Below are 25,472 nucleotides of genomic sequence, written 5' to 3'. Positions count from 1 at the left end.
GACCCGTCGACCAACAGCAGATGTGGTCCTCCAGACATTCTGGGGGTTGTGTGTGAATGAAGTAGCCATCAAAACGTTAAAATACGGTGTTCACTTAAATCGGCTACAACTTGCCATTTAACCAAGAAATGGATTCGGAACACCTCAAAATCTGTGCTTCAGTGGCTAGTCATGATAATATCTTTGAAAAATATTGGAGTGCAAGAGGTCAAATGACTTTATTGTCAAACGCCTGGCATTAGAAAACAACAACATAAAATGCTATTAAAAAAAAATATTGCTATAAACATAAAAAATTTCACATCACTAGAAACTAGGCAAATGAAAATTTAGAAAATGTGTCTACAAGGAATATCGCAATAGGGAAGAAAATTAAGAAACTTGTGTATCTCGCAATACGAGTTTAAAGCACACATTAGGGAAAAATTGCTAAGAAAAGTGTCCGAGAATGCCTTGTATTATAAAACATTAAAAGATTAACAAAAACAATTTATATTTTTCTTACTTGGATTAATACAGACTGTAGTATTTATTACATACAGACTGTAGTATTTATTACATTCATTTGCTATGGCAAGGGTTGGAGATCATTTAACACTAGCATTTGTATTGACTACGTGGCAGTTAATAGCATGTAGTAACAATATTCTCTGATAGATTTAAGCCCAGACAAATGTGATACATACACATCGCAGAACTCATTAGCAAGGATTTAAGTCCATTCAAGGTACGTACAAATTGTAGTATATTGAGACAGACTTCAAAGAGGTAGCAAACTGGATTGAAGTTACAGGGACTTTGTAACTAATTCATTAATTCTAACGAATCTTCAAGTATCATTAAAGCAGGAATCTCTTTTATTCCTAGATATTCATATTATTTAATTATAATTATATCCTAATTTAAACATACAAACAAAATCAACATTTCAATCTGTGCAGTTTAGGGTTGCATGAATTACACTATATTCTATAATCTTAACTTGAGCACATACTAGTAAATGTGCCTCAAATTCAGGTACCATGAACTGGAAACATCTCATGCATTTGTTACTTCATACTTCAATAGTGAAGAAAGATAACACAAATGACAAAGGAAGGAAATAAAATAAAGGAAGGAAAGAAACAAAATCAAAGAGCAAATACGTAAAAGGAGGAGTAAAGAAACAACGTAAGTGATAAAATAGAAGAAAACTAAAAAAAAAAAAATAAAAAAACAGCACAGAAACAGAAGAAAGAAACTACTCATCACATGTAAAATGCAAAGAAATGAGAGAAAGATACATGCAGGGTGGATGATAACCTCTGCACCAAAATTTAAAAGGCGATTCTACATGTTATTAAACTTTTCCTTCGATGAAACACAATTAAGCAGGAAAAAAAATAGTCTTTGTCCAATGTTTGCAGCGCTCTATTGCTGTAATGGCTCGAGAGAAATGGCTGATTGCTATACAAGCATATAGGTAAAAATTATTTGAACAGTTAATGTCTTGAGTTTTTTTTTTTCAAATTAAACTGTTTACCCATGAATTTAAATTAAATAATAGCGAAAATCGTTTAAATAAATCTTGCAACACAGCGCACATCGCATGTTACCAACCGAGTGCAGCAGAGGGGGAGGGAAAGGTAAAGAGTGCAAGCCACGCTTACTTAGAGTTATTGCAGCAGCCATGATGTTGCCAAATGCTTCATAGAAACGTAACAATTTCCTTTAAAACGGTGAATGTTAGAAAAAAAAAAAACTTATTTAGATTTTTGAAATCTCTCCTCATGAACTATTACCACTTTCATTTTGGTGCCGAGGTTACCATCCACCCTGTATAATACTGAGCGTTCCCTTAAACGGATATCTGCTATGCAAACTATTACCATCATCTGGAACATTCTGGGTATAAATGGTGCATAAATAATAGCAGCTAATTGTTTTATAATAAAAAACTCAATAATATTACAGAGGATACTGGAATGTTGGCCTTATTTCTTGCTAAATATCGTCCTTAAGTTGTCACAGTCATGCCATGCTTCAGAAAAGTGGGTAAAGTATTAACTTCAACAACTCAATTACATAATTATAAGACTATGTCAAAATGTAAAGTTCCACAATATAATATATCTTGCAATGGTCGCCAATTCACTGCTGGTTGCTAGTTAGCAAGGCATTATATTATGTGTCCAACACCAATGAACCTTGTTGGGATGGTAACTTCTGACACTTATTATGTTATAGTTTCATTAGAGGAAGCAAGCCCATTGTGTTCGTGAATTATAAACAGAACATTCCAAATCAATTAATATTAGAGGAGAAAAATTCGCTCCAGCACCAGGGATCGAACCCGGGTCCTTGGTTCTATGTACCAAGTGCTCTCACCATTGAGCTATGCTGAAGCTCAATTTACAGCACCGGATCAAACCCCTCTCCTCCAGTGTTTTTCCCTTTGTGGCCTGACTCCAAGTTGGGCATGTATGTTGACATTTTATATTAAGTCAACTGTCATTATACAAGGAGCGCACTCAGTTGAGTGACTTGGTGGCTGGGATTCCACAGTAATAGGCACAGTAATCTGTACAGTTATATGCACTGTTGCTCGAAGAATCTACGTAAAAATTATTATTTTTTTTTTTTTTGGTCCTACAGAATGCATCTGTTATAGTAACAATTAATATTAGAGGAGAAAAATTCGCTCTGGCACCGGGGATCGAACCCGGGTCATTGGTTCTATGTACCAAGCGCTCTACTATTGAGCTACGCCGAAGCTCATTCCATAGCACCTGATCGAACCCCTCTCCTCCAATGTTTTTCCCTTTGTGGCCTGACTCCAAGTTGGGCATATATGTTGACATTTTATATTAAGTAAACTGTCATTATACAAGGAGCGCACTCTGTTCAGTGACTTGGTGGCCGGGATTCCACAGTAATAGGCACAGTAATCTGTACAGTTATATGCACTGTTGCTCGATGAATCTACATAAAGATTTTTTTTTTTTGGTCCTACAGAATACATCTGTTATGGTAACAATTAATATTAGAGGAGAAAAATTCTGTTACCATAACAGATGTATTCTGTAGGACCAAAAAATAATAATAATCTTTACGTAGATTCGAAATCAGTTTCCTAGTTATATTGTTCTGAGTTGCTCTACAATTTAAAAAGACATAACAACATTTAGGAAAATATACAGATGAGAACTTATTGCACATAAAAATGAAGAGAATTGGTTGTGATTTTTCAGCGAAAAAAAAAATAAAGAATAGGTATCTGGCATATTTTACAGGATTTTTTTTTTTAAGATGTCAGAGGTGTGTAGCAAATGGAGGCCAACACTTGCACCATAATTTTTCATATGTGGGAGTTTCTTGTTATGAAATAATTAGTTTTTAAGTTCTGTGTGCTGTCTGCTGGGTAATAATCATACCAGGCTGCATTTACATTAAACATTCACATAAAAGGAATACCTTAAAAAAACGTTGCACATTCAGTTGCCATTATGTACTGCACGAAAGGTTGTTAATTGTTTGAAAATAATTATGAAATTTACTGTAAGATACACTAAGATATTACATAAACTTAGTTTATTTCACGGTACACACTGTATCTGCACTGATAATGAAAATAAAGATTAAAATATAATACAAAATATACAACTATTATCTTCCAGTGTTTTTATAATTAAAAGGTAATACACAGGTAATGAGACTAGATGTGATGATGCTCTACTGTCTTCTAATTGGACTCAGACTCGATTTATTTTATCCCTGATTGATACATGTTGGAATTTCTGGCACGAACTTAGTTGAATAGGTATGACTGAACACCTAAATCGACAGAAAGTCTAAACTACATGATGTGTCCTTTATATACACTCACCAGACCACGACAGATTGCTATGTTGGGGTGCTAGCTGATGAAGACGCGAGGTCCATTAGGGAACAGAAGATCTCTTCACTAATCTCATGTGAGCCAGGAACTTCGGAAATCACCCACGTGTCATCCGTGCTGTCTAATGTCTCTCGACATATGGGACATGTCTTGTTGTTAACATTCCTGCAAACAAAATTGCGCATTTCTTTAATATGCCATTATATATAAGGTTTGTCACTCAAACCTCACAGAATGTGTTCAATTTCTGTAAGTGTGATAAATACTGGGTGTTCAGTTCAAAGTGTGTCATGGCTCGCTGTATGCCGTCATGTGGCTAGCTGATGAGCCTAGAGAATTCAATCTTCCTACATTTCCGCAGAAGTGTATTACCGATGTGCTAGAGAAGTTGCCTAGCAAGCACGGCGTTCATTATGAAGAGTACTTACCGATACGTACAGTAACGCTGGTAATGGCAGAAATGTGAACTGTTTCGAAACATGTACTGAGGTGAGTTTTTTCTTAATGTCGAGATATGGGGAGAGGGTTAAGACGATTACTTACATATTTGTTGACATTAATTTCGACGGTCAACATGGACACGGAGCATTTGATTTGTGTTGTGGAATGTTGCCGTACGCAACCGATGATAACAAATACCCTGCGTACGACTTGGCCGCGCAAAACACAGTTCGATAGAGGTTATGGCAGCACACAGACCGTACAGACCTCCACCTGCTGCTACGAGGTTCAAGTTATACCGTACATGTTCTCAAGTTCAGATTGAACGCTTGATTAATAGGCAACTTCTCTGACATAAAAGCTGAAACTCGCTTCAAATCGCTGACTCGTCAACAGTGACGTCATGACACACTTTGAAATAAACACCCAGTAGTGATGAGTAGGGCTCGGAAGTTCAAAACCTATAAATTGCCTAAAAAGACCATTAAAATGATCTAAAGATATCCTAAACAGGACCTAAAGACTGGAAAAAGGGACGTAAAAAGGTGATCCAACTTCATTAATAGTTTCAGTTTCAATTACATATTATTTAATGAATATTATGTCTCAAAAATACAAAATTCTGATGGTATGCAACATACAGTGCAAACAACACTATATGAATGAAATGCTTCTTCTTTCACACATTATATATTTTTTAGATTAATATAGTTTGAAAAAGGAAATCCGTGTTTGTTAAAAAATGTACTTGGAAAATTTAGAATGAACAATTTTTGCCATCTAGTATGGATTCAGCATACCCACAAGGGCATCCCGGAGAAAGAAATTGAAATTAGTATAACTAGGATCATATTCGGCTTAACCATACTAGGGTTACAAAAATTGGACTTCGGAAACCTTATCTCAGTTAGCATTGCATTACATCACAATAGTCATCTCGAGGTTCTTAGGTGTACAGGATCATCGGTTTTCTGACAGCATGTTGTGTAACATCGAGAAACTTCTCTCCACATCAATGGATGTCATTGGTGCATAGCCTACTTGAAGCAAGTGAGATCTCGTGATGGATTCTTGATTTGTAAAAATGGCAGTAAATAAGTAGTCGAAAGAAACTGAAGTTGCAAAAAAAGCTATTAAGACCTAACAAAAGGCTAAAAAAGGCCCAATAAGCCAAAAAAAAAAAAACGCCGAAAAAGGCAAAAAAAAAATAACAAATAAAACCCACCATTTTCTAGCCTATAATGACCCAAAATAAACATATATTATGTTGGGCCTCATCTTTGGACACTCGAAAAAAAAAAGTATTTTTCCTCGACTTCCGAGCCCAAGTAATGAGAAATGTATGCAAATACATATTTATAATGGAGCTGCATATCTTATTAAAGCATAGTAATTGCATGTTTCATGTTTAATTGAGATGCTTGATGCCTGGTTGTTCGTGCATATATGTGCATATTTTTACATTAAGAGCATATTTCATGCGTATTTTAACTTTTTTTTGGTAGCAAAAAAACAGTATTCTAGTTTTCTGGACTTTAGTAAAAGATGTAACTCGTTTAGTGAATGTTTGAAAAGGTGTTCGATGCTGCCAACAAATGAGTGAATACAGCAAGTGGTAAGCAAAGTGGCTGTAAAGGAGAAGTTGGTATACGTCCTTGCAAAGAGTGATGGTCTGAAGAAGACAAGGGAAATTAGCAGAGTGCTTCAAGAACACTATAGTGATGTGGACGTTAATCCTATTTTATTCGCAGGTTATAAGGTTATGTTCACTCACTTCGTGTAATATAGAAAGAACTTTTTCTATGCACAAGTTTATTTTTGGTTTCGATTCCAGGGACTCGGCTCTTTGGGGAATTTTCCCTCAAGTAGAAAAATTCCCTGGTTGTCTAGAGTCTGGAAATTTGTATAATTGTGCCTGGTTATTAATCAACCAATCTTAGAAAAAAAATATATATATATATCAGGACTCACGCATGCAAGCGCATGCAGACACACACACACACACACACACACACACACACACACACACACACACACACACACACACGCTCTCTCTCTCTCACTCTCTCTCTCTCTCTCTCTCTCTCTCTCTCAACGCAATTAAATTATTACTCAAAACATAAAGAATCTTTGTGCTCCACACATCAAAATGTGACAGACAGTCCATGGGATCTTAGCTTCCACTTAGATCAAATTGAATTATCGAATTATCTTACAGAGGAGAAAATACTGAACAAAATGATTTTTATTTAGTTTAAAAATTCAAAATAGTGTAAAGGTTATAGAATTTTTAATTTTAAGTTACGAAAATTTCCATTTTGAGAAAAATGTTTAAAGTTTTAACAACTGTTCAGGTTCAGTATTCAGATATTACTTACCTCTTGTGTGCATTTTCTAGTGTACCATCCCAGAGGATATTTTCTACTGAATCCAGATCTGACATTAGAATTGTAAAAAAGTAATTTTCATTTTTGTCTCTCCTGCAAAATGAGGTCCGGGAAATTAAGACCACTTTTCCTATGGACTATCACAAATGAAGAGGTAGATTCCAAAGTGTCCTAAGTCCTTTTTTTAAGATTTTAACTTGCTTTATTCACGTATTAATGTATTCTTTTCGAGCATATATATTCAACATATTCAGCATATATATTTCAACTTCAAAACACACACACTCTTTGACTCTACACTATACCACACGAACACACCCTCACAGGAAACAGAACAAGTGGCGCCAAGACCAACAACGACCAGTTCTGAAGATGACCCATAAATAGGTCGAAACATGTAAACGAGGTACGTTGAAATTTAACACAGGAAAGTCTTACCATACATATTCCGGAATATATATAAGTAACTGTATAAGTTTATTTAAGTCTTGTCTTAGATCCACTTGAAAAAATACATGCAGAAACTAAGGATATCAAATTTATTTTATCAATTTTTGTCACTGTTCTCATAATTTGTCATTTGGACTTGGGCCAGTTTCGAATCCACCTCTTCAAATCTATTATATTATAACAGCAAGCTAACAAGCAACAAACATTTACAACTAAGTAATGAAAATTCAATTAGACCGTCTATGCTTATCTATATTACAATTATAATTTATTGATTTCGTACATTAACGTTTTCAGTACCTCAGTGTACCATCATCAGATGTATTTATGATACTAAATTTAAACCTGGCCAATAGATACATATATTGTGGTCTTGGATAGTGTGTGTGTGTGTGTGTGTGTGTGTGTGTGTGTGTGTGTGTGAATATACGTACTATACCCATACATATTTACAGTGGTTATATAAAACCATAAAACACTTATATACTATCGATATGTTAAAACAACCAATTAAGATCAATTTTAAACATGTGGTCATTGTTCTATGACGTTATCTAAAATACTTAACACTGTGAATTTTATGAATGTTTATCGTGACTGTTCGATGGGGCAACTAGTCGTTACCTATTTATGTAGATTAATTGCACTTTAATATTGAGTATAAGTAAATCTTGAAGATTCTTTGCATTGTTTGTTCGATGATAAACACACATTTAATATTGGAGCACTTGAAATTTAGAATATTCGTGACGTACACTTTGATGGAAGTTCTGTGCGCAGTTTTAAATTGTTCGCAGAAAGCAAGACTTGATTGGAGTTCGGGGAGTGATAAATAACAACCAAATGAAATTGTAAGTTAAAACATAAGAAGTGATTTAGTCAACTCACGCATAAAACTTCCATCAAAGTGTACGTCACGAATATTCTAAATTTCAAGTGCTCCAATATTAAATGTGTGTTTATCATCGAACAAACAATGCAAAGAATCTTCAAGATTTACTTATAATCAACATTAAAGTGCAATTAATCTGCATCAAGTAGGTAACGACTAGTTGCCCCATCGAACAGTCACGATAAACATTCACAAAATTCACAGTGTTAAGTATTTTAGATAATGTCATAGAACAATGACCACATGTTTAAAATTGATCTTAATTGGTTGTTTTAACATATCGATAGTATATAAGTGTTTTATGGTTTTATATAACCACTGTAAATATGTATGGGTATAGTATGTACGTGGTACAGTCATTAAGTTCTAAGACTTGACGCCTGGAGGGTAGGCTCCCACAAGAATCTGGATGTATCACAAGATGCCGCATAACACGGCGTACATTTAAACAGAACCACATCCTCCCTCAAAATAGTCTCCGTTGGCCGTTATGCACGTTTGGTATAGCTGCTGGAAGCACCATTGAAAGATGTTGGCAGGAAGGTCCCGTATGGCTTCTCTTGTGGCAGTCATGACCTCTTTGGAAGAATGAAATCAACGCCCACGTAGGGTTGCTTTCATGAGAGGAAAGAGAAAAAAATCGCATGGTGCGAGATCAGGTGAGTACGGAGGGTGTGGAAGAACTGTCACCTGTTGTCTTGCAAGTTCCTCTTGGACAAGGACAGAGTGATGTGCAGGGGCTTTGTCATGTAGCAACAGCCAATTCTTTGTACACCATAGCTCAGGTCGCTTACGGCGAATTGAATCTCGTAAACGGCCAAGGATCTCTTTGTAGCAGGTTTTGTTCACAGTTGCACCTTCTGGGATGAATTCCATGTGAACAATTCCATTTGAATCAAAAAACAGTTCAAGCATCACCTTGCCTTTTGACCTGTCTTGTCGCGGTTTTTTCTGTCGTGGTGATAACGGCGTTTTCCAGGTGGCGGATTGTCGTTTCAATTGCGGATCGTAAAGGAAACACCAAGTTTCGTCTCCAGTTATTATCCGGTTGAGAAACGTCGGATCATCATCAGCACTACTGATGAGGTCACCACAAATCGTCATGCGATCATCACGTTGGTCTTGCGACAGGATTCGTGGCACATTGTGCTGGGTAACACGAGACATGTTCAGGTCATCAGACAGAATTTTGTAGCAAGTACCATGGCTGACCCCTACTGTTGCTGCGATATCGTCTACCGATTGGGAGCGGTTAGCACGCACCAATGTTGCAACTTCTTGGATCTTGCGTTCAGTTCAAATTGTTTGCGGCCGACCAGTATGCACATCATCTTCTAAACTGTCTCTTCCTTGCAAAAAACGTCGGTGCCACCTAAACACAACACTGCGACTCACTGTGTCCTCACCGTAAACTTGCTGCATCATTTGAAATGTTTCGGCAGCAGTTTTGCCTAATTTCTGGCAGAACTTGATGTTTGCCCGTTGCTCAAACTGTGACATCTCGGGTTCCGACGTGCTCATTCAAATCACCGTCACAACAAAGACCGTAGTTCTGCTTACAGTGCATGCACTCAACTGTCTCTTGTTGGGTCGAGAGACTAACTGACAAGGTATCATACCATGGCGCCACCTATGTGCTATAGTGCACCACAACGCCACTATGTGCTCAGTATTAGAACTTAATGACTGTACCACGTATATTCACACACACACACACACACACACTATCCAAGACCACAATATATGTACCTATTGGCCAGGTTTAAATTTAGTATCATAAATACATCTGATCATGGTATACTGAGGTACTGAAAAGGTTTATGTAAGAAATCAATAAATTATAATTGTAATATAGATAAGCATAGACGGTCTAATTGAATTTTCATTACTTTATTAGTCAGCTTATCAGAACAATCAATACAAGATGAAAATTTACAACTAAGCCTAAAAGATGAAGTTGACAAGCTCACCACTGCTCGATGCAGGGCATGCAGTAGCTGTGCGCACAAGGCAGCATGACATCAGGCTTGCGTTCCAGACAAATGCAACACTCATTGAGGCGTTCGCCTGCTCCACTGTAGCAGCCTGTGGCATGGTCCACCTCCTCTAGGAGCATTGTGGCAGTCAGCAACTTCTTGTTTTCGGCACTGCTGGCTGAGGCTTCAGCACTACTCTCTGTGTGTGAGCTCTGCTGTGCAGCCGCTAGCTGGCACTGCAATGTCTTGAATACCTGCAAGACATCCATTAACATATAGTTAAGCTTTCATGTAATCTTAGAAAAACTCAAATTATGTTTTCAGATATATATTTTAGAGCAGGCATGCCAAAACCCTGCACATTGTGCAGTCACGCACATTGTGCAGTCGCGCACATTGTGCAGCTGTCTCTATGCGATGTGCAGTTCCTATTCCCCTACCTGGAGGGAGTGAATCAGATTGGAGGGGAGCGCGACAGGGCTGTACAATACCTGCAGTAGCAGACTAGCTTTTGTTTTAGTAACACAGACCAGTACAGGTGCTGATTGTACTGTGACTGAATACATTATGATAAATAAAGTGAGGAGTCCACAGATATAACGAAGAAGAGGAATCAGGAATCATATAACATAATTGTTATGTTTTCCTCCGCCAACAATAATTATTTTAAAATGAAAGGCTTTCATCAGCCCATGTCGAGGTAATAGTCTTGTGACAGTTTAGATCAGATTAGTAAAGCTCTCAAAATATGATATTGCCAGCGCTTATTTCTTAATCAGTACTCTCACGGCAAAACGAACTTGACAATAGCGTTGTTTGGGAGTCTGTACTAACACGCCATCAAATGTTAGGCGACTTACGACTTCCATTTCATAAGCTGCTAAGTGATGAGAATGTAATGAGGAATACATGTGAGGCTCTTGAGGTTGTAAAGAGTGAAGAAAGCAACACTGTACTGTATTTGCAAGGCGGAAAAATTTTCAGGAAAAATATATAATGGCAAATTTTCCAAACTCACGTCACTATATTATGTTAATATACTTACGTTAATAAATCTTTAAACCTGACATAAAGAGAATATCGTCGTGTCACAGCTTGTGAACTACACTTTCAATTTCTTTCAGTAACGCTCCCAACTTGTCGATACTTGCTCTCAAAGTTTTACAAATAAACTCTATATGAATTTAAATTCTAAGCTTGATTTATATTATTTATTAACATTAATGTTAATTTGTATACAGCAAGGAAATGATTTTAGTGTAAAAACTTCACAATATTCTACTGCATGTAATTAATTGGGAGTATAATATTTTCTTCAACATTTGTGCCAGTGGTCCCAATAAATAATAATGCTTGAGAAACAATGAAAGAGTAGGGTCTATTACTTTAAAATACTTAGTACTTACTACGTAAAATGAAATACTTGTTTGTTTTTTGTTGTTTCGAAATTACTGCAATGTTTTTTCTTCAAATACTCTATAAAAATCTTGTTAATAAATTATGCTTTACAAACCACTCACTACTTTGTAAAGTATAACTAAGTAAGTCTAATGTTTCTTGTATTACAAGTATCAACTGTAGACACTGATAATAACTGTGTTTTTTTTCCTTCTGCTAAGTGTGTTTAATAATGTCCAAATGCCTATTTAATCCAACATTAGAAGCGCAGAATAGATTATTGTACAACCCTCCAGCTAAGAACATGTAAGAGCAACGCCTGAATGATGCAGTCCGCACAGACCGGCGATCCGCGCACATAAATGCACAATCAGTGCCTCATTTCTGGCATGCCTGTTTTGGAGTATTACGAGTTTTAAAATGACATTAAGATTTTATAATTTTATAAAATGTGACAAATATTTTACCTGCTCTTCTCTATGGTACAGAAAACTGGGTATTAAAAAGAACTGTAGTGTACTAATCACATTTGAAAATAAAAAGCTGCGAAAAATTTACAGTTAATTAATGAAAATAAAATGAAAAATTCGAAGTAACAAAAATATCCGCAAAATGATAACACATTGACTTAAATGTAATAAATAAGTAAGTGCTTAGAGAAATTTCCAAGATTAATCCTCTTTGTACTCAAAGACTATAAAACTGAGCAAGACATGGCATATGAGGCAAGGCAGATATTTCAATGCAGTCTTTTCAGGACCATTTCCATGTTTTACTGGTGAAACTTACTCACCCTCAAGAATTCGCTAAGATTCAGAAGTCTGTATGTTTCAACTTTCTTGGTAATTGGATCTAGCTTCACGCATGCAATTCGAACTGTTCCTTTCCAAAGTAGAGTCGAATCTGTGCCTTTCTTCACTGCAAACACTAGCTGCTTGCCATTGCTGTCAGTACACTGTTTTGATCTGGAAGATAGTACATTATATGGATAAGGTAATTCCTCACTCAACTATCCTTTTGGACTACAGAGATTGTTCAAAGTCAGTACAAACTTTGTCCATGGTTCCAACCCTATTCTTATGATAACTAAGAATTCTGGGGAATAGTATACAGTACGATACCTGCATATACCATATTACACAGAAATGATGTCACAGATGACATCACAAGATGGCGATATCATCAACAAAGGACACTAGGGGAGCCGCGTTGAAAACCGGGGTTTTACAAATCGTGGTATCGTAAAGTAAACCAGACCCCACCACCACAAGTGTACAAACGCATTACAGGTGCTATGTTCGGTTCAAGTTTGTCGAGTATGGCGAACTTCGATATTCGTGAATGTGACGTCGATATTCGTCCAACTGAGAAAGCTTACATGGAAGACATTAACATACTTCAAAAACATTACAGTATAATCAAAACAGATCAAGAAACTTTCAATAAAACATCTTCTGCAATGTCTTCATGGTCTATGGTTTTAGAACAGTAGTTTGCAAACCTAGTTACAGGAGAATGGAGAAAGTTACACCTGACATAATTAGGAACATTAAATCCATACGTTTGAGATGGGCAGGGCATGTAGCACGTAGGTATATGGGTGAATCCAGAAATGCATATAGTGTGTTGGGAGGTGGAGGGAAAAAGATCTTTGGGGAGGCCGAGACGTAGATGGGAGGATAATATTAAAATGGATTTGAGATAGGTGAGATAATGATTGTAGAGAATGGATTAATCTTGCTCAGGATAGTGACCGATGGTGGGCTTATATGAGGACGGCAATGAACCTACAGGTTCCTTAGAGCTGTAAGTAAGTTTGCAAACCTAGACTATAACCTGGATAAAAATATATTAAACTTTTTGTACCTAACTGAGATTTTGAAGAAAATATTAAAGTGGTCAAATATCAAATCACATTATAACTTACAATATAAAGAATAAATAAACAACCATGTAGGCCTAGGCCTAACATTCCAAAATACGAATATACTTCCAAAATTGAAGTACCTAAGTCGAGTTGGATCAGACATGTTACCAGAACGCCAGAAGAAATTAACAGTATGGCACAGTGAACATATTTCTCATTTCGAATAAGATACTTAACATTTTATAAGAATGCTCTGGCTGTTTTGTCAGTTTGACCAAAGTCACATAGGCATCCAACTTTCATTGAAATGAAGTTCAAATGTAATTCAAACTAGTACATGTTTCTATAAAGATATAGATACATAATCATGAGAAACCGAAAACAAAGCTATTAACACTAAGCTAACCTAACTTCCGGAGAATAAGTGGTAGGCTAGTCTAATGTGGATGGAAATCACATAGGAAGTAGAGAAATAGTGGATACTGAAGTAAACAATTACGCTCTATACTATTTGTACTACGAAACTATTAAAGAATAAACTGTGTTTCCTTTAGTGTAGTTCTTTTATATAATTACCAATATTTTATATACTTACAATGTATTTAATTTCCCTAGGCATGATTGAAAATCATCGTAGTTCAAAGCTGCTATTTCCGAAAGGACTCTTGCATGCCGACAAATTTCCTCTTGTATATTTTCTACAGTTTCCGGAAACACGTTGTCTGAACTTGTCGTCTGTCCCATAGTATTAGAGTGATACCATTTATCTGAAAATTAAATTAGGCCTATGTAAAATATTTTTTTCTTCTTACTTCAGTACTAATTAAATACTCACACTCAAGCAATGAGAATGTAACAACAAATTAAGATAGGTTTGCCCATATAAAGAATCAGTAAGCTGTCATTCATGCTTTATTCAACGATTAACTTGCTATACGAACATTACTATAGGCCAAATAAATAATTACTAATCCCAAGTGACATTTCTCACATGTTAAACGCCATTTCCTTCTGCTATCTGAGATTCTGTCAGAAGTACAGACTAATGAGTTCTGAACTCACATCACATCAGAGCCGCCAACATATTTCAATGACAATTCCCACAACTCATCTAATTTTTTTCATTTTCCCCCATGAAATAATATTTAATTCCCATGTTTTCTTCCACATCAAGTATCGGTTTGACATTTAATATTTATTAATAATTATATATAAGTAGTGAAGATGCCAATACTGCATTATTACTTATCTACGTTGGATGATTGGATACTATTTTTTTTCCACGAAGAACAGATGTATTGTACCGATAAATTAACCAACAAATGCAAAATATTTTTAATTAGATTACCTTAAAATGCAAAAAGTTATGGCACCCACACTTTCCAAAAAAAAATTCTGCCAGGAGCTGTTGTTACTATGCTTTCATATGACATTTGCACATGTATGTTAATTCATATTCATATTTGGCATCTTTATTTCGTTTGAAAGAAGTAATTACTATGGCCAGTTAGATATTACACAAAGTCATAAAAGTAGAGGGAAACAATTCTAGTACTTTTTGTCTCGATCTAGTTCTTTTCTCTCGTCGAAACTGGTACCCTAGATCATATAGGCTGGTACGAAGTTTTCTGTTTTAGTGGTCAACCTGATGCCAATGTAAATATGGCTGCTTTGGCTCTGCAATGTAGTTTGCAAGCTGCAAGTAAGTTTTTTTGGTAAACCTATATATTATAGTTAATGGAAATTTATAGCACATGAACAGCATCATGAAGTGATTTTTCACTGTTAAATTTCTCTCGTTATATTTTTAGTACCAAAAGTGTTTTCTTTGCTTGAGGATATTCGAAGTATAAAAGTACTGTAGGCCTACTTGAACTATTTAAAGACAGACCGATGTAAGAATACTACTTGATAACTACGTTTATATCTCATAGTCATCTGTGGAATAACGGACGGCGCGTCTGGCCGCGAAATCAGGAGGCCCGGGTTCGAATCCCGGTCGGGACAAGTTACCTGGTTGAGGTTTTCCCTTAACCCAATACGAGCAAATGCTGGGTAACTTTCGGTGTTGGACCTCGGGCGCATTTCACCAGCATTATCACCATTTCATTCAGACACTAGATAACCCGTCGTAAAAGAACCTAATAAAATAAATTTAAATCTCGTAGAATATAATTTTATAATCAAGTATCATTTTATTAGGTAACAATATGAGCAATTTGTCCTACTTGTTTTTCAAGTAATCTTGTAGATATAGGAGTGTTTATAGAAATAATAGCTTCAATAATTAGTATTGCAACAACAGAGTATTTTTTATCTCAGTTTAAATTCAAGCGATGAGCTTAAATCAGTATTGTAATATGAATTACGAATAAGATATGTTTTATAATTTTCAGAGCACCAAGTTGGTGCAGCAGCAAGTATAACTTGCCTTCATGCATCATATTCTACGGATGTCAAGGTTATAAAAAATCCAAGTTTAGCTTCTCTGAAGAGGGGCACTGGTGGACGTTCTAGTTTCAATGGTATTGTTGCAACTGTGTTTGGATCAACAGGTTTCTTGGGTCGTTATGTCTCCAACCGTCTTGGCAAAATAGGAACCCAGGTAAAATTGAGGCAGAAAATATGCCTAATCTATTTTTATTTTTTAGTGAAGGGAAAATGCCCACTTTTCAAAATCTAAAATTGGTTGGGCATGTTGTATCGTACACTATAGGCCTATCTGTAATTGAAGACATCCCCGGAATAAGGGTGGGTAAAATTAACGCTGAGTTTGTTTTCCGATGATTTCGGAAGGGCAAATCTGCCATTACACTAACCTTCCTTGTTACTGGCATCAGAAAACAAAAAATCACCAGCCTTTGCCCAGCGTGTATGCAAGAGATAATAAAAGCTTAAACTAATCTAACCGATCACAGATTCGTATTTGCAAGGCATAAGCGTGAAACTTTCTTAATGTCATCAAAGTTATGTTGATATTACAGAGGAGACAGCTGAAAGTGTGGAGCAAAGTACGAGGAACAAACTCGTGTTAGTTTAGCCTAAGGGTGTAACCAACAAATTTGTAATAGCTACACATTTCAGGAGAAAGGAAAATAATTTCAGGAGCATTGAGCTTATATTTACTAGCAGAACCATTTAACTAATCAAGGATACAAATTTATTAAGCTATTGGATGCAAGAATTTATTGTTATAAATAAATGTTTCAAAATTACTTTTTCCACCAAAGTCACATATTTCATTAATTTGATGTTACATCCTTTTTATGGGGAGATCTTTAATTTGCACGAACTTTAATTTTCAGCGAATAATCGAACCTAGAATTAGTGTATTATTTGTGTTGTGTTTTAATAAGGAAAATCCACACAGTTTTTATGTTTATTCAGTTATGCGCAAGTGATAGAGAAATAAGTTCACATGGCTGCACCATGAAATACAATTTTTTTTTTGTATATACCAGTATTTATTCAATTATCCGGTAAAATCTCGTATCCCAAACTGGCTTGGTCCCTTTGGTGCTGGTTAAGAGGGATTCTACTGCAATTCATGTCAACATGGAATATCCACCAGCATAGCTCAGTCAGCTGAGATGCTTGCCTGCTGATTCGGAGTTGCACTCGGGCATGGGTTCGATTCCTGCTTGGGCTGATTATCTGGTTGGGTTTTTTCCGAGGTTTTCCCCAACCGTAAGGCAAATGTCAAGTATTCTAGGCCTCATCTCGCCAAATACCATCTCACCATCAGCAATCCAATCGACGCTAAATAACCTAGTACTAGTTAATACAGCATTGTTCAATAAAAAACATGGAATAATGTAGGAAGTATGGCACTTTTATGAAATGATTTATGTTAATGGTGTGTAGATATTTTCTTTTGTGATTCACATAAGAATTGCATTATGTTGCAGCTAATTTTACCATATCGTGGTGATCACTATGATGCTCTTCGGCTCAAGCTAGTTGGTGATTTGGGCCAGGTTTTGTTTCTGCCATACGACTTAAGAGATGAAGACTCAATCCGCAAGGCAATTCAATATTCTAATGTTGTAGTCAACTTGGTAGGACGTGATTGGGAGACCAAGAACTTCTCTTTTGAAGATGTCCATGTGAAAGGAGCCAGAACTCTAGCTCGACTATCTAGAGAAGCAGGAGTAGAGAAATTCATTCATGTGTCAGCTTTGAATGCTTCTGAGAATCCGAAGGTGATATTGCTATGCATGAATGTTCTAGTAAAATTGAAATGTGTACATATAGTTTATTCCAATAAAGTATCTGCTTATATAGCTCTTAAACTAATATTGATGTACTGTATTTGGGAAAGCTCAGCACTTTCGTATTTTCATGTGAATTTCTTTTCCTCTTTGAAGATAGGCTACTACACAAAGAAAAAAAATATTTAATAAGAGATGAATCTGTACAATAGTTACCAGTTCATTAAATTGATTGGAATAGTTAATCAGTTTCTGTAACAAATCTTAGTTTTGATGCTCTAGTTTGTTATAATCAAGTCGTATCAAGTATCCTCACTTCCTGCTGAGGCTTTCAACACAGTTTGTACATGTTAACATTTCGAATCTGTAAAACGGTAACTTTTTCGAAGTACGAAATTCATGTGGAACTCTAGAAGATTTCAAAGTTTTGTCTGAAGAAATTTTCCTTTGAAGATATAATTTTGTAGATATTAATGACTCTGACACAAACATTTTTGGTGATCTAATTATTCAAGTTGAAAACGTAGCTGGTTATGAGTAAATCGCCATTTTGCATATTTTTTTTTTATTTAAAAGCTGATTATTTGAAGTTGAAGTGATATTTCACACGCAATAGTTCAGGAGAAATCACTTTACACAGATACTTTGCCAAAAACCTATATTAGTGCAAAAGAACTTACATTTACATGACAGTTCTAAACTGATTTTTGGAATTTTGCGATGTTTTCTAGTATAAAGGGGAAATTCAAATTTCAATTTGTTCAGATATGATACTAAATTATATTTTTATTATTTATTGCAGCCAATTATTTTGAAGACTGGTTCCAAATTTCTGAAGAGTAAATACTATGGAGAACTTGCAGTGAAAGAAGAATTTCCAGATGCTGTTGTCATCAGACCTGCCATTATTTATGGCCAAGAAGATAGGTTCTTGCGGTAAATGCTCAGTCATTTAGTATCATAAATTTTGTTCTTTTTGATCTAACAGTTAGGTATTGATTACATGGTTGGTTTTTTTTCCGAGGTTTTCCCCAACTGTTAAGACAAATGTCAGGTAATCTATGGCGAATTCTCGACTTCATCTCTCCAAATACAATCTTATCACAAATCCCATCGATGCTAAATAACCCAGTGATGATACAGCATCGTTAAATAAACTAAAAAAATCATACAAATAAGTGAGTAATAAAAACTGTGAACACAAGTTATAACGCAATAATGACTATTTCATCATAATGTCCACAATACAGCAAGCTTAAACTCATTAAGCAACTGCAAAATTTTCTCCACTGGCCATAAATGACTGTCCCTGCTGTAACAGCATTGCAAGTATGTAGAAATGTGAACTGAAAATGGTGCGATAACTAACACATACTGTTACTGTATATTGGCAGCACTTATACAAAGTTCTGGCGACACCAGTTGAGAGCCATTCCTCTGTGGCAGAAAGGAGAACACACAGTAAAGCAGCCTGTCTTCGTATCTGATGTGGCAACAGCAATTGTGAATGCTATTAGAGATCCAGACACTGTGGGAAAGACATACCAGGCTGTAGGGTAAGGCAACATTTCCTTAAATTCCTGCATGTATTGACATTAAAACATTACAGACATTATGTTGCTGATGACTTCTCAATAAAAAGTTCGGTCTTGGACTGCTTGTGAGATTTTTTGGCAAAGTGCATATAAGCCTAGCATTTCTGTGAGTACTTAATTTTCCTCTGCCATTTAATTGAAAAATATATTAATACTAGTGGCTTGTGCAGCAAATGCTGCAAACTAAGCTCATTAGACGTTCAAATAAAAATTTTTCAGATTTACTTTCAATGAAAAATACCAGATATTGTGAAAGTTAATTGGTTCCATAATAATGAAGCATATTCCCTCTGAATGGTTTTTTATCCCAAATACTTTTTCTTGAACCTATACACCTTCAGTTTTTTAGTTTGAACGCGAAAACGCAAGTAACAATGTCAAGACGATCAGTGGTTTAATCATGTGGGAGTAAAGCAATAGCTAATTCAGGTCATTGTGGATTGTAGGTGAAAGTTAAAAAAAAATGTCAGGTTTGTTATGCTTTCGAACAATAGACATAGCATCTTGGTATAGCTGCTGCATGTAGAGCTTGAAATGTAGAGGGTAAAATCATTTTATCCTACTAAGAGATCTTGCTGAAATGATCGGGAGACTACAAAATCTTGTAGGCCTCTTATTTTATCAGTAATACCTTTTGGTATTTCCTTAGGAACTGCAATTTTTGCGCTCTCTTGAGCCAATACTGAAGAGAATCACGTATATAAATATCTACACCACACCGTCATTAAATACATGAAAAAGATCCAATTCCACTTGATTAATAACTATAAAAATATTTCATATTTAATAATATTATCTTACATAAGTTTTGTACTTTTCAGTAACATATATATAGGGCCTACTATATAGCTGCCACTCAGTAAATTATAGAAATGAAGATCTAACTTAAGATATTCTCTACATCTACTTATACAACCCCAAAACGTTTCACTTTCATATCTTCAGTATAGCATTAATATGTATAATTAATGAAAAATAGTCACGTCATGGCATTAACTATAATATTTCATTTCTAATGGTAATAATGTATCAAACCACCTCAAGTTTTGTAGATTTTAATATCCAATACACAGCTGTATTCAGAAAATTACACACCGCAGAATCAGACTTGTTAATTAAGTAAGTCTTGAAGTTATTAATAGTAACCAATTGAACTTGAACTCTAAATATGTCAGCAATCCTGCAGATCATGGCCTTCGTGTAATAGCCTGTTGTTTATTGTAGTGTGCGTTTTGTTTTATTCTGAAAAGCCATTATTTCTCAAAACTGACGACAGATGGATTTTGGAAAATAGGAAAATGTAAGAAAATTGAAATTTCACCGAAAACTACTATTTTTCTGAAAGACTCTGGATTCCAAGCTTCAAAATGAGGGGTCATTTATTAAAATCCGTTCAGCAGTTTTCCCGTAATTTCCATTACCAATTCAAATTATATATATATATTTTCAATGAGGCTTTGCAAACTGAATTGTATCATTATCTTTGTATCTTAGAATCAAAGTAGTAAAATTTTGTGTAACTGCTATTAAAAAGTTTTGGCATTCAAACACGGAATTTGTATTCTGTTCACTAGTCCCAAACGCTACCTGCTGGGTGACTTGGTTGACTGGTTCTTTGCTATAATGCGAAAGGACAGCAAATGGGGTTACTTCAGGTATGACATGCGGTTCGACCCCACCTTCTTGATGAAGACATGGTTCACACAGAACATCTCTCCTGGTTGGCCAATAGGTGGTCTACATTTCGAAGGATTGGAATTTGTAAGTTTAAGCATGTTAAATTTTTATTTTCCTAGGAATATGAACACAAAAGATCTACATACGTATTCAAAATATAACTTTTTAATTTGCTCCTGCATCTCTTAATATTTGAATTTTGCTAGTCAATGTAAGTTAATGTTATATATATTCTTAATAATTTTATTAGCATCAACCTCTAGCCTTTGTACAGTGTGACCATTTTATTTCCTTACTGCCAAGTGACCTGACTTCTGAAGTTGTTTTGACTTATACACCTCGTGCTGTATGTGTTGGCTAAGATCAAGGCTCGAGATGACAATAAACATAGGAGAAAGCCACCAGTACTGCTCAGTCGACTAAGGCATTTGCCTGCTGATCGAGTTGTGTTCAGGCTCAGGTTCGATTCCCGCTTGGGCTGATTACCTGGTTGGGGTTTTTTTTCCGAGGTTTTCCCAAACTGTAAGGCAAATGTCAGGTAATCTGTGGCGAATCCTTGGCCTCATCTCGCCATCACCAATCTCATCGACGCTAAATAACCTTGTAAATGATACAGCGTCGTTAAAAGCCAAGTAAAAGAAAAAAAAAAGGCAACATAGAAGAAACACAAGAAAATTAGACTCGCCTTGTTCTAGCAGTCAGTATGAGCGAGTATTTATTTTGTGGCGATGTGTGGTTGGAATGGGTGTTTCTCATGTAATCTCAAACTCTTCTGCCCAAGTGTAAAAAAGGTTTACAAAGGATTTTCCAGGTGTTTTCTAGTTAGACAATTTAGAGAGACCAAATGTGTAAAAAAAAGTAAAAGTTCAACAGTAAGAAAATAAAACATACATACTGTACAATGATATAAATATGCCGAGTGATTCATATACAATCGAATTGGAACTTATTGTTTGGATAGCGTGTAAATGAATGGAAGCTGACTAGATTTCAGAATACTTCGTTTCATGAATAAACAGATGGCCCATATTGGCGACAAAATATTTTCACTTAGACTCCATGGTCCTGACCTGAACAGAAGTATGGTTTAAATCCCTAGAAAGTTACTGCTACCACATCACCATCACTGCCACTTTCAAAGATTAAGTCGTTTGGGCCACTCTATCTTCACTCTTGTGAGAATTTCCAAACTGACAAAACATTCAAGCACATATAAAGGAAGTTAAATCTACTCTGTCAGAAATAAAACCAGACCCATTTAGTACGTCTGATTACATACTATCATTTAAATCATAGTAGAGGACACTAAACTATTCAATCTAATTTCATCCAACATTAATATGTAAATAAATGAAATATTTAATTGAATGTTTTATTCTGGTTTAGCAACATACAACAGATAATGTTCTACCTGGTGTGCCAACTTTGGAAGATCTTGGTGTGAATCTGACCAAGATGGAGGACCAGGTGCCTTGGGAGCTGAAGCCATGGCGGGCAGGAGCATACTATGATGAAGAGCTGGGAGAGTTTGAGAAACCCCCACCACCGAAAGAAGCGGTCTTATAGACTGGATATGGTACTAGAATTGCAGTTATCTGAATTATGCGTTATTGTCAAGAAAGGCAAACAAAGCATAATGTGCGTAATAAAATTGTGTATAAATTGTTAAATAAATATATACTTAAAGATAGAGGTCATATTTATTTGTGTAATATTAAACCTTAAAGTGAGTTCTAGCCAAGGCTAGTCCAAGAGTACAGCAGAGACACCCTAAGTCAATTAGCATATAATATGAGGGTAACTATTTAATTTATGGGATTATACAAAATGATAGCGTGAAAGACTGCCTAATTTTTATCGAAGCACGCTCCCCCACACACACTAAAAGTTGTATCCTCCATAACCATTCACTGAAGCACCCCCACCACGGCTTCCTAGAGAAAGCTCCAACTTTCTGTTCATAGCACGCAACAGCTTCATTCAGGCTTCCAAATTGATGGCCTCAAAATTTCTGCTTAACTGTTAGAAATAGTAAGAAGTTGTATAACATCAGATCTGGACTGTATGGTGGATGATTCACCAGTTTTACTCTCTAGTTTTGTGGTAAGTCCATTGTTTGTAATGCAGTGTGTGCAAATGCATTGTTATGATGGAAAAAAAAAATCAAGGGACTCTGGACTTCGATGATGGTCACTATCTTCCAGAATCGCTTAACCTGACTGGAGTTTGACTCAGGGTCATATTGGTATATCCAGCTTTCGTCATGGGTGCCTCTTTTTGTTTTGTGAGGTGAAGGTTTGTTGCCTTCAAACCAGATTGCCAAGCACCGAAATATATTACTTTTATTTACTATTGTTAGTAAAGTCAGTCATTGGTTCATACACTGATGGATCCTTGATCTCCAGAGAACAAGATGCCAGTGCAGGTGTTACATGCTGTCTCTTCTCACTTTATAGATCTCTTGGGTATGGAACAACAAGTTTTGATGGAGAAATCATTGCAATAAGTGAAAGTCTCAGAAATCTTCTATGCCACATCAATAAATTTAAGAATGCAGTTATATTGTCAGACTCCAAAGCAGCTATTCTATCAATAGTCTCTAAACACACACCTTCATCTCAAACAGTAGAAATAACTAAAATGCTCTCTCAATTAATATCACTCAATAAAAGAATTCTATTCCAATGGATACCATCCCACAGTGGAATCCTGGGAAATGAGAATGCGAATGCTTTAGCAAAGAAGGGCAGCACTGCTACTTACAGACCTGTTACTAAATCTACGTATTACTCTGTGAAAAGATTTATTAAATCTACATACTTAGACTTCAACAAACAAAATTTGATAACACAATCTCAAGGGAAAAAATGGAACTCTCTGCATCATAATCCACAGTTAATTCCCGATTTACCACGAAAATAGTCTGTAGCTGCATTTAGATTGGCAATAGGCCATGATTGTTTGGCCAAACACCTGCACAGAATAGGAATATATCAGTCCCCTAACTGCCCATTGTGCAACTCAAACCAAGAAATGGATTCGGAACACCTCAAAATCTGTGCTTCAGTGGCTGGCCATGATAATATCTTTGAAAAATATTGGAGTGTAAGAGGTCATATGACTTTATTGTCAAATGCCTGGCATTAGAAAACAACAACGTTTAAATTTCATACACATTACAATTAATATAAAATTGCAAATAAACAAGAAATATTGCTTAAAAAAAAAAAAAAAAAAAAAAAAAAGCATTTATTAGTATGAAACGCCTTAAAAAGGCAAAATAAAAATTGGCCCTATCACTTTGATTTGCTCCAAATCACATTTATATCTTTGTAAATAATGATTTACTTCCACCCAGTAAAAAAAAAGCATTTTGCCGAACATCTGGGATCTAATAATAAATAATGGACCAATGATGACACACACACACGCACACGCACACACACACTTTTTTTTTTTTCACAACACAAATCCTATTTGGGTTCAGTAGAATTTGAGTTCTGGTATCATAATGGAGAGCTAGCAGTCTAGGTGATTGTCCAAGAAACCTGCCTAAAAAAACACCTCTATTCTAATTTGTATACTTCCTTACAAATTTAAATGGACTGTTTTGATTCGAACATACGTTATTTACTCTTCCAAGCTTTCTCTTCACCACATTTTAGTGAAACTTTTTCAGTATGATAGTCTACAAATACCTGGAGAGATTCCTGTTATATGGAACTTTGTCTCCAATTAAAACAATACAGATAAAACACACAGCTTACGAGCACATATTAATTAACAAAAATCTGCAGTTAGATGCCATACTTATCACAACTTAAGATAATTTACAAAATTTGATCCATAATTAAAAAAATTGTTGCAGTTCCTGGTAGGTCTTTGGATGGATCGTGGTGCAGATATGGATGCCCGGAGAAAAGAAACTCTTGCACATGTCCAAGGCCAATGTGACTATGGACTATTATTGTGTAATGCTTGAGGTCTTTAATTACTACAGCATTAAAGAAGATATCTTGGGAGGTGGAAGAGAAAGTAAGTTGTATAGCTATAAATGGCTCTTCTAGATTCATAGACATATTGGCATATTCAAAGACTACCAAACATGGTTTCATAATAGATCCTACAATTAGGTATGAATGGACATTGACCAGCCTGAGGAAATTCACCAAGAAAAGAAAGACATTTATGAACCAACTATCGAGTACTTCAAAGAAAAATATCATCTTAAAAACATAGATGTGATTGGTGTTTTTTTTTTTTTTATCGGGGCCCATGGTGTTATTCCAAAATTCTTTAATACGTTTAGGAAACAATTTGGTTTACTTAAATCTTTAATAGATGACACTGTCACAGTAGTTTTGAAAAAATCATGTCAAATTTTAAATAATTATTTACACTCTTAAGATATATTTTAATTAGATTTTGTATTTATATTTGTAAATCACATGTCAGTATACTGGCTCTTAAGAGTCTTACTTCCGTTGGGAAGCAAATAATAATAATAATAATAATAATAATAATAATAATAATAATAATAATACACTAAAACCACCCTAAAACAAAATGCTATTGTTACGGAATTTTTTTTCTGTTTTCACAGGTTTTCGTTCTACAAAGGGCTGATTTTTTGGCAAAACTATGAATAGACTACTGCAATATGCTCACTGTAGGAAGAACATAATGAAGAAATAATTTGAA

The 25,472-nt window shown here is 35.5% G+C and overlaps 2 protein-coding genes across 3 annotated transcripts; one reads left to right on the top strand and one right to left on the bottom strand.

Annotated features, from left to right (window-relative positions):
- Nucleotides 1–3,072: 3,072 nt before the first annotated feature.
- Nucleotides 3,073–14,355, bottom strand: LOC138698357 (RING finger protein 141-like). Of its 2 annotated transcripts, none has more exons than XM_069824212.1 (5): nt 14,230–14,304; nt 13,884–14,055; nt 12,215–12,386; nt 10,018–10,277; nt 3,073–4,042 (listed from the first exon to the last, which is right to left on the bottom strand). In XM_069824212.1, the coding sequence occupies exons 2-5, from the start codon at nt 14,030–14,032 to the stop codon at nt 3,883–3,885; spliced, it is 741 nt and encodes a 246-aa protein (XP_069680313.1). In that variant the 5' UTR covers nt 14,033–14,055; nt 14,230–14,304; the 3' UTR covers nt 3,073–3,882. The 2 variants fall into 2 exon arrangements, with proteins under 2 accessions (XP_069680313.1, XP_069680314.1); XM_069824213.1 differs by having other exon boundaries at nt 3,738–4,042; nt 14,280–14,355.
- Nucleotides 14,356–14,836: 481 nt separating this feature from the next.
- Nucleotides 14,837–22,461, top strand: ND-39 (NADH:ubiquinone oxidoreductase subunit 39). The gene is made up of 7 exons (XM_069824211.1): nt 14,837–14,990; nt 15,685–15,893; nt 17,197–17,490; nt 18,302–18,435; nt 18,894–19,055; nt 20,669–20,855; nt 22,158–22,461. The coding sequence occupies exons 1-7, from the start codon at nt 14,951–14,953 to the stop codon at nt 22,335–22,337; spliced, it is 1,206 nt and encodes a 401-aa protein (XP_069680312.1). The 5' UTR covers nt 14,837–14,950; the 3' UTR covers nt 22,338–22,461.
- Nucleotides 22,462–25,472: the final 3,011 nt, after the last annotated feature.

The sequence above is a fragment of the Periplaneta americana genome, chromosome 4, assembly GCF_040183065.1.
Source record: "Periplaneta americana isolate PAMFEO1 chromosome 4, P.americana_PAMFEO1_priV1, whole genome shotgun sequence".
NCBI lineage: Eukaryota > Metazoa > Arthropoda > Insecta > Blattodea > Blattidae > Periplaneta > Periplaneta americana.
Note: the sequence above shows the minus strand (reverse complement) of the source record. Positions and strands in the feature narration are given on the sequence as shown.

Bases quoted from the DNA above. Each gene is read 5' to 3' on its own strand.
- LOC138698357 (XM_069824213.1), bottom strand. From the start codon at position 14,032: ATGGGACAGACGACAAGTTCAGACAACGTGTTTCCGGAAACTGTAGAA. The intron at 10,278-12,214 runs GTGAGTAAGTTT...GATGTCTTGCAG, and splicing joins ATCTTAGCGAATTCTTGAGG to GTATTCAAGACATTGCAGTG. The intron at 4,043-10,017 runs GTGAGCTTGTCA...TTTTGTTTGCAG, and splicing joins ATGCCCTGCATCGAGCAGTG to GAATGTTAACAACAAGACAT.
- ND-39 (XM_069824211.1), top strand. From the start codon at position 14,951: ATGGCTGCTTTGGCTCTGCAATGTAGTTTGCAAGCTGCAA. The intron at 17,491-18,301 runs GTGATATTGCTA...TATTTATTGCAG, and splicing joins ATGCTTCTGAGAATCCGAAG to CCAATTATTTTGAAGACTGG. The intron at 20,856-22,157 runs GTAAGTTTAAGC...ATTCTGGTTTAG, and splicing joins ATTTCGAAGGATTGGAATTT to CAACATACAACAGATAATGT.